The sequence below is a fragment of the Psammomys obesus genome, unplaced genomic scaffold, assembly GCF_907164565.1.
Source record: "Psammomys obesus unplaced genomic scaffold, mPsaObe1.curated_primary_1811, whole genome shotgun sequence".
NCBI lineage: Eukaryota > Metazoa > Chordata > Mammalia > Rodentia > Muridae > Psammomys > Psammomys obesus.
In genome coordinates, this window is record NW_026590725.1 from 1 (window position 1) to 9,981 (window position 9,981).

At 49.4% G+C, this 9,981-nt stretch overlaps 1 protein-coding gene across 1 annotated transcript; it reads left to right on the forward strand.

The window, feature by feature from the left end:
• Window positions 1–798: 798 nt before the first annotated feature.
• On the forward strand, window positions 799–8,928 carry Sdhb (succinate dehydrogenase complex iron sulfur subunit B; the record flags this gene model as incomplete). The annotated part of the gene is given in 6 exon segments (XM_055608792.1): window positions 799–884; window positions 2,769–2,905; window positions 3,571–3,687; window positions 5,733–5,834; window positions 6,999–7,121; window positions 8,749–8,928. Coding segments are annotated over 6 exon segments (619 nt in total), but the record flags the coding sequence as incomplete, so codon positions are not given.
• Between the last annotated feature and the right edge of the window lie 1,053 nt (window positions 8,929–9,981).

Sequence of the window (9,981 nt, forward strand, 5' to 3'; positions counted from 1 at the left end):
AAAGAAAGAAAGAAAGAAAGAAAGAAAGAAAGAAAGAAAGAAAGAAAAGAAGGAAAGAAGGGAAAGAAAGGAAAGAAAGAGAGAGAAAACGTGAAGAGTCGTAGTAAATTCCACATCGATGCAGAAACCCCAGGGAAAATAGGAACTGACCTGAACTAAGTGCTGATGAGAACCGTGCAGCACCTGAGAGGCAGCAGATGCTCCACCTGGAGGCTGCCAGGGGAATTCATAGATCAGGCGTTTATGGTTTGAGGGGTTTTTTGTTTGTTTGGACAATCTCCAGTTTGAGATTAGCCTGGATCACAAAAAGAAAAGGCTTAAAACCAGTCGTCTAAGATTTTCCCTTAAGAAGGTGGGAAGGAGGCTGGAGGTACAGCTCAGTGGTGCTTAGAGCTTAGCATTTGCCAGGCTTATGTAAGGCCACCTGGGTTCAAGCCTCAGTATTTAAAAAAGGGGGGGGAATAACAAAGCAAAGTTGGGCATGGTAGTGCATACCTTTAGTGCCAGCACTTGGGAGAGAGAGGCAAGCAGATCTCCATGAGTTCAAGGCCAGTCTGATCTACAGAGTGAGTTCCAGAACAGCTAGGGCTACACAGAGAAACCCTACCTGAAAGAGAGAGAGAGAAAGAATAAAGAAGTAAAACTATGCAACAGTTAAACCCTTGAGCAAGTGAAAAAATAAAACTCTGGTGCTGATGAGAGGCTAAATGGGTCATGCATCCAGGTGTCCTGACCATTGTACAGGAGTGAAGCAAGGATGCTGACCTTAAAATGCAGCTGAGTTCTTTTCCCTGGCAGGTGTGGATCTATGGTGTTGGATGCTTTAATCAAAATTAAGAATGAAATTGATTCCACTCTGACTTTCCGAAGATCATGTAGAGAAGGTAAGCATGGCTTTCATTATCACTAGACCTTGACTGGGGTTCTGACTCCAGAGAGGTATGGCTGCCACTGATGGGGACTGTGGAGAGCAGCTGCAGCACTGCTAGGTGACCTTGCTGCTGTGACTAGTACAGCTTTAGGGATTGCCCTGACTTGGGCAACAAGGACACGGCGAAAGGGTAGATGCACAGACACGTAGATGAAAGCTTGGACCAGGTATGCTGTGCTTGCTCTGATGGAGGGCACCAGCTACAGCTACACAACCTAGAGCCTCAGCGTGTTTGTTAGGTATAGCACAGGGGTGAGGTTAGCTAATGTGGGTAGGAGGTCTCTGTAGAGGAGCAGTCTTAGGTCATGGTCATTGGAGAAGAGGAAGCTGTGGTTGTTACGCTGGTCAGTCATTTATAAACACTCATTCAAACCAAAGGAAGGCTTGGCCATCCCTCTGAGCCTCACCTTGCCATTTCCACACATCTAAGGCATTGCAGTCCTTGTCACAGCCATGCCCATGTTGACAGCACACATCCACACAGGACCCCTCTGATCTCCACACCTTGCTGTACATCAGCATTTTCATGGGATATGACTTCCACAGTTTGAACTGTGATGCAAGGTCTGATTTCCCCTTAGGAGCTTGTCTGGAAGTTCCTGTAAATCATGGTTCCTGTCAGCCACCATGAGCTTGCCAGCACCAGTGAGGACAGGCTCACTGGCATTTGCAGCGTGAGCTCTTTGTTTAGCAAGATATGGGAGTTTCTGGCTAAGGCTTCCCCAGACTTGGCTTGTCACGGGGTGGTGTGCTCATGCTGAGCTGTTGAGATAGTGAGAAGACAGCTTCCTACTCCAACAGATAGGATTTGTTCTGTGTATCTGAAAGTATGTAGCTGAGGGTGTGGAGCACTGGGGTGGCAGAGGCAAGCAAATCATTGTGAGACTTAAGGCCAGCCCAGTCTACATTGCGAGTTCTAAGCTACATAGTGAAACCCTGTCTCAAAAAAGAGAATGAAAAGCCAGGCTGTGTGAGGCACACCTTTAACCTAGCACTTAGGAGTCAGAGGCAGGCTGATCTCTGTGAGTTTGAGGCCAGCCTGGTCTACAGAGTGAACTCCAGGACAACCAAGGCTACACAGAGAAACCCAGTCTCAAAAAACAAAATCAGGGCTGGAGAGATGGCTCAGAGGTTAAGAGCACTAGCTATATACTTCTAAAGGTCCTGAGTTCAGTTCCCAGCATGCACATGGTAGCTATACTGAGATCTGGTGCCCTCTTCTGGCATGCAGGCACACACACATGCAGAATACTGTATAAATAATAAATAAAATATTTTTTAAAATCGGAAAAGAAGAAAAGTAATTGCTAGTGATAATACAACAAAGGTAAAATGTTTTAAAATATGATTTTAAGTAAAAATCGGTTTAATAATGATTTAAAAAAAAAACAAACTCAAAAGACAAAATCACAGGGTGCCCTGAAGAGTGGCTGGCATTTCTGGCCATGGTGCTTGTGACCAGAGCTGTTGTGTGTCCTTATAATAAAGTGGTTAGGAGTCTATGAACGTATCATGTGGGTGCGGGGCCTGCGGAGTGGCAGGACTCTGCAAGGAAGGACATGAAGTAGGATGGGAACCAGAAGTCAGCACAGAAGCAGTACCGCTGTCTGCCCAGATGAGCTGCTCACTAGCCTTGAAACCTGGGATAAACAAAGATGAAGAAGCTGGCTGGGGGGCTTAGGGGGACTGCGGCTGTAGCTTGCCTGGCTCAAGTTTGAGTTCTAGGCAGGAAAGAGAAGGGAGAGAAGGCATATCCTGTGTTAGCGGAACTACTGCTGGGGGTCAGCATGGCCATGAAGAAAGGACTAAGCCTGAGGTAACCTGGTATCTCTCGCAGGAATCTGTGGCTCTTGTGCCATGAACATCAATGGAAACAACACTCTGGCTTGCACATGCAGGATCGACATGAACCTCAGCAAAGTGTCAAAAATTTACCCTCTTCCACACATGTATGTGATGAAGGATCTAGTCCCTGTGAGTCTGTGGCTCTCCCGTCTGTTACAGGGGCGGTGTCCTGCCATGTGGTCTTTGGAACAGGCTAGGTCCGGGTGTTCGAAGCTACTTTGGTGGACCTGATAGAATGATCAGACAGTCCCTGTGTTTATGGCAAGGAGAATTCCACAGTATCCCCAGAGACATTAGGAGACCCCGTTCCCAGGCCCACACCAGTGTGGGGAGTGTGAGTGAAGTGTCTGAGGGACAGGTGACATGCCTGGAGACCCTGAGGCTCAGCTAGTGGGTTTGTTTGGAAATAGGGACAGCCCAGAAAGGGGGGATTTGGCCATAACTGCAAAGAATTCATGTGGAAGATGAGTGGGAAAGCAACTGTAGTTTGACTGTGCCCTGAGTTTCCCTCTGCTGGCTGGGCACCTTCCCTGGCTTGAGAAAGGACTGCACTTGTCATGTCTTCAGCTGGTGTGGACAAGGTTTCCCAGCTGTGTGGCTAACACTGACATGGTCCCTTCTAGAACCTTTGCCTGTCTCCGCCGCTGAGAGTTTTGTTTCTGTTTGTTCCCCTAGAGGGAACATGCTCAGTGAAGTGAGATAATAGCATGCTGGAAGCTGAAGGCCCTGGCAAAAACTGATCCCTCTCCCTCCCCCTTTCCTTTCCCTTCTCCTTCCCCCTCTCCTTCCCTCAGGATATGAATAACTTCTATGCACAGTACAAATCCATCGAGCCTTATCTGAAGAAGAAGGACGAGTCTCAGGAGGGCAAGCAGCAGTATCTGCAGTCCATCAAGGACCGAGAGAAGCTGGTCATTACTTAAACCTACTGTCATGGTTTGCAGGGTTGCTTTCTGGAAATCAGGAACAGGAGGGTGACACAGAACACTTAGTGTGTTCTGAAAGAAACTGGGGAGTATCCGACCCGAGCGGAAAAACTGTTGCCAGGCTGTGGGTGGAGCTCAATGGCAGAGCGCTTATCTGCAGTGGGAAGCTTGGGGTTCTGTTTGTGGCAGTGTGGTGGTGGGGGCAGGACTGGAGTAGAGCCTTGCTGTCTCTTCCTAACTGTTCTCAGTCTGACTCTGTGCTTGGTACTGGCTTCTTGGAGTTGCTGTTCTTGGGTCTAGGCCAGTTTTTTTTTTTTTTTCTTTTGAGATGGGGCTGTAGCACAGGCTTATCTGCCTGCCCCCACCTCCCGCATGCCACATCTGGTTTCTGCACTGCTGGGGAGTCATCCCACAGTTTTGTGTTTATACAATAAGCACTCTGCCAGCCGAGCCCCAGCTATGAAATCCTGAGCTATGAAACTTTGAGTGGAGAATTCGGCATCCAACTTTCCAGATCCTTCCCTCTCTGATTGGCAGGCACACTGACTCTGCTGGTGGACAGAGCCCACTTTAATTACCTCCTTCCTCTCTGTGCCCCCAGACTCTGACCCTGCATGTGTTACCAGTGTCAGTGTGTGAGTGCTTAATGGATTCTTTCATCTAGCTGCTTCTTCCCCATAAAGCATTAAAGTCACAGAGAGCACGCTGGTCCATCATCATGGGAACGGTCAGTTAGTGATGCTTCAAGTCCATGAGAATCTGACAGCTGAGAGTGTTCATGAGGGTGGCACTGTGACCATCATCATCTCTACTTCCAGCATAGTCTTGCACATTCCAGTCCAGGCCAGGCATGTGTGCCTCATGGCCAGCGAGCATTGCTTGAGGTGGCTTTATTAGGAAATGAAGGCCTCTGATCATAAATTCCTAGCAATAACGTTTTCCTCATTTAAATGCCTACGTGGAGCCAGGCATGGTGATTCATGCCTAAAATCCTAGCACTTGGGAGTCTGAGCCTGGAGGATTCTCATGAGTTCAAGGTCAGCCTGAGCTGTATAGTAAATTCCAGGCCAAACCCAGGCTGCAGAGTCTCACTAAGTATATGTGAACATATACACAAAGCAGCATGAAGCCAGGGCTATATGCTGAGGTAGGTCTTGCCTAGCTTGCACAGACCCAGAGTTCTGCCATTTGCATGGCATTTCTTAAATTAAGACACTCAGTGTAGCAAATAATTGAAAATACAGTGAATTACTTTTCATTTTTTTTTTTGCATTCATTTGTGTGTGTGCATCTAGGGATGTAATCTCAGACCTCCTATGTACAGAGCATGAGTTTGCTGCTGAGCCACTTCTGCGTCTGGTTTATGCCACATGTGCTCTGGTCATCCCGCTACTGTTGCATAATGACTGTTGCTGCTCTCTCCCCACAAATCCAGTACAGGCGGCCAGCCATCTGCCTCCATCAGGGCTTTCTCCCTTGGCTGCCCCTGTGCAAGCAGACCCCCACCCCCCTGCTTTGCTGCTTGTTGCCAGAATCAGAAATCCCAACTTGTTAGGCACAGAAGTCTTGAGGCTGTGCGACAGGCCTACAAACACGATGCCAGGAGCACGTGGGCTCAGGTGCCCTAGTTGACCCCTCCTCCTTCCCTGGAGTTCAAGGTTCAGTGTGTGAAATGTGGAAGGCAGCTTAGGGTTCTATTTTGGCCCCATGAGGACTGCCCGGCTAGACAGACACTGGACAGACTGCCTGGGAGCCTTGGTGCCCCTCACTGCAGACTGCACGATGGTTGGGAACTCCTCATTCGTGGCCCTTTAAGTCAGTGAGGTGTTGTTGATTATCCAGTCTACATGTATTATTGGACTTCAGGCCCCTGGTCTGTGATCCAGCAGAGGCCTGCATTTTTTTACGAGATCTTTTTTGGGGAATCTGTTATACTGCCATAAACCACCCTTGGCATTTCACCAAGAAAGCACACAGGTAGGCTGGCCCTCCACCACGTGCTGGTGTCAGACTTCTCTCTCTCCACACAGGACGGATTGTATGAATGCATCCTGTGTGCCTGCTGCAGCACCAGCTGCCCCAGCTACTGGTGGAATGGGGACAAGTACCTGGGGCCTGCAGTTCTCATGCAGGTCGGTGCCCCTAACCCAAGTGACCAGAAGTCCTCAAGGGCGGCGGCCTGCTGCAGGAGTGTCCGGCGCCACACCGTGCAGTGGGGAAATGCAGCGCATTGGGCTTGTGTGGCTCTCAGCAAACCTGAGGGCCTCACCTTGCTGTGCCCTTCTGTGGGGAGGGCCACCCCAAGGGGAGGGACCCACTGTACAGCAGGTGTGAGTGGATCTCCAGGCTGTAGGCTGTGTAGGTGGGAGGAGCATCTTGAGGGGCAGCTGCTCATCAAAAGGTGGGAAGCTGGGCTAGAGCTGCTTAGAAAGAAAATATTTTGTCTTTGTTGGGTGTGCACAGCTCAGTGCAAAGAAAGCCTGTCCATTCCCAGGAAGCTGCTTATGTGGTCAGTGCTTTTCAGAAAGTGTTAAGCAACTCAGAAGACTACTTCATGTTTCTTATTAAAAAGAACGTTAATATCTGTGTGACCACAGAGGAGTGTGGCCCTTGCCGTGTGCGCTCAGGTGTGCCTGGACATGCTGCTTGTTCCCTGGGATCCAAGTTGTTGCAAACCACACAGGGCTCAGTGACATGGCTGGAACTGTTCCAGGGCTCCGTAGTAAGCCGTCGTGAGGTCGCTGACCTCAGGGCATGTGTTGTTTGACAGAAAATAGACGAACTGTCCATGATGGGTATGGTAGCCCAATATGTCTGTAATCCCTAGCATTTGGGAGGTTGGGACAGGAAGATTATAAATTCAAGGCCAGGCTGGGCTAGACCTAGCCTTAAAAAACAAGCAACCCAGGCATGGTAGTGAATCCCTATAAATCTAGCACTCAGGAGGCAGAGGCAGGCAGATCTCTGAGTTTCAGGCCAGTTAGGGCTATACAGTGAGACCCTGTCTCAAACAAAGCATCTGTTTATCAGTTGCAGGTTCTAGCACAGGCAGGTACTGTAACTAGAGGAAAAAGCATTTAGCACACAGCCCACCCTCACTAATTAGAACCTGGAACAACATGAAATGAGCTGATGCCCAGTACCATATCATTAAGCACCGAGGTACCAAGCATAGGCGGATCAAAGGCTCATGGCAGTCATGGACACACAGGGTTAGGATCCTTCCTGCAGGATGGGCAAGAACTACAGCGCAATGGCAAGGCCACTGACTCAGCTAACCCGCCCTGCTTTCCCAGGCCTATCGCTGGATGGTAGATTCCAGAGATGAGTTCAAAGAGGAGCGCCTGGCCAAGCTACAGGACCCTTTCTCTCTCTACCGATGCCACACCATCATGAACTGTACAAAGGCCTGCCCCAAGGTACGGGCAGGAGTGGACGGTCAACCTGAGACAGACAGGGACTGGAGTGCCTGTTGTCTCAGTTGGAATGGCTCAGGAACTGGAAGACAATGCTGTGGGAGCCAGGCTCCCTCAGCTCATGTCACAGCTCTGGCCACCAATCTGCTTCAGCCAGTGCCACAGGTCTCTCTTCTCTGGAGAGCTGCTGTGGGACTCAGAGCTTCCGCCTCCCTCATCTTCACCCTCTCTTCTCATTTCTTTTCTTGTTTTGTCTTATTTGGTTGGTTGGGTTTTTGGCTTTTCCAGACAGGGTTTCTCTGTATAGCTCTGGCTTTTCTGGAACTCTCTCAGTAGTCCAGTCTGGCCTTTAATTCACGGAGATCCTCTCACCTCGGCCTCCTGAGTGCTGGGGTTACAAGTGTACACCACCACTGCCCAGCTCCCATTTCTGAGAGAACTCCTGTACATTGGTTGCCTTCTCATCTGGTGCCACCATGCACCTATCAGCCTTGGCCGCTGGGCATGAAGAGCTATGAGGTATGACCCTGGCTGCCCTTGAGGCAGGCCCTGAGCAGCAAGATAGGAAGCTGGAGGGGAGCCGCTTAGCAGTGACACTTAGCTGAGATTTTCAGAACATCTTGGAGACCTCTGCTAGAAGGGCCAGCCTCTCAGCAAGTCTTTCAGACCCACGTCCGGACAGGTTATGGCTGTGCAGGAGGGTGTGGCTCTGTGCTGTTAGGCCAGCTGCGTAGCACACAGGTCCTGCCTTTCTTGTGCCACACCTCTCTGTACCTTTTCACCTCTGTACTTTGGAGACCATTCTGTACTGGGAATGTGACGAGCCTCTTCTGCCTCTCAGGTTATTTTCATCTCCCCACCCCCCCTTCTTTCTTTAGTACTTTAATTTCTGGGTTATTCCTCTAACATGAGAGGGCCCTTCCCCAACCTCAGATAACTCTAATTTTGCTATGTACCTGACATTTCCCGCCCAGCTTTTGCAAGCCTGCACTTAGGGTACTTATCAGTACTGAAAACAGATGTTTTCATGGGGCCATGCTCTCTAGCCAGGGCTGCTGGTATTGACCAGTCAGACTGAAGATGGGAAGTGTTCCCCAGAGTTGTTTCTTCCCGTGCGTTTGAGAGTATATAGTTTCAGGGCTGGAGAGAAGGCTCAGCAGTTACAAGCACAGGCTGCTTTTCCAGAGGACCCAGGTTCAGTTCCCACAGGGCAAGTCATAGCTAACTGAAACTCCAGTTCCAAGGGATTCAACATCCACACACAGACATATGTGCAGGCCAAACACCAATAAATATAAAAAATAAATTATATATTAAAAAAGAGAGAGAAAGAATATAGTCTCTGCAGTCGGCAATTTACTGACAGCAGTAGAGGTTTCTGTTGAATACTGACCTTGGTCTGTGGTCCTAGAAGAAACACCACCCTGGGTCAGAATGCTGCCTGCCACGGGTGTGTTTGCCTGCTGAAGTCAGCGCAGCAGAACCCTGGGGCAGGGCTTTCCTCTCTGAGTTTGTTGGCTTTTGAGAGTTTGAATCTGCATATCGCCCCCCCCCCCCGCCCCCGGAAGGGTCTCAGCTGCCTTGTTTCCTTCCATCACACCTGGTACTGACGCTCTTCTCTTTCCTCCAGGGTCTGAATCCAGGGAAAGCGATTGCCGAAATCAAGAAGATGATGCTGACCTAGAAGGAAAAGAGGGTGTTGGCCTAACCCTCTCCATGCTGAATGTGGCTGTCAGTTCTGACTTGAGTCCCTTCAGGCTCCTGGATTTTCCATGAATACAGCATGTATAATAAATATTTTAAGAAATAAGTAGGTGTTACTCTACATTATTAGCAAAAACAATCTTGTACCATTTGCTTGCTGCTAAGGACTTGGGAAGGCACCAAGGGAATCCTTGTCCTTGAAGAGGTGGACAGGGCTCCAGACCTGAGCCCTGGTGAGGATCGAGGGCAGCCAGGGCTGTGGCATGTGCCCAGCATTGCGTTCACCTTGCTCTTCTGTAAAGCAGGACCCATAACGACCTTCTCACCTGACATCTCCCAGTTTCAATAGTATTATCTAGCAGCCGTGTACAGAAGCCACCTGCAGTCTTTAGAACCACATACCAGCCAGTCTTCCCGTGCCACAGAGGGGGGGGTTGAGCTTCCAGCACACAGCAGTGAACCTGACCAGCTGCAAGCTGGTGGAGAGGCTTCACACTGCAAACCTGGGTTCTCCACCACAGCTGCCCTCACCCTGCTTCTTACCACACAGGTAGTGAAGCTAGGCAAACAGTACACAGTAGATGGGAGGTAGATCAGCCGAGGCAGGAGGCTCTGAGCCAGCCTGGGCTACATAGCAAGTTCCAGGCCAGCCTGGGCTGCATAATGAGATCAGTCTATGGAGAAAATAGGGAGGAAAAGTGAAAGGCCTTTGAATTTCCCCTGTCCTGCATTCTCCTGTGTGTGTTCAAATTGTGTGACCATCTAAAACTTCCTTCAAGCTAGGTGTGTTAGCTTTCTTACTCCATGATAGGTGATAGTAGTGGATGCTATCCAGTGAGTGTAGGGGTGTGTGTGTGTGTGTGTGTGGCATTACTTCCCATCCCAGCATTGGAAACCACTGATTAACAGATTTTCTTGTGTTAAAAGTTCCAGGTCCCCACTCTCATTGCACTGATCCCCAATAGACCAGACTAGAGGTCAAAATGGATTCACATCGTCAAAGTTCTATAACACCTACCAGATGATTCTCCCTGACCTGACTAGGCCAGGGAGAAAAATCTTGACTTAAGTGATCACCTGATGTTCCCCAGGTGATTACCTGGTGTTCACCAGGCAGCCACTTTCCATCACTCTGTCACTCTACAAGAACTGTAACTTT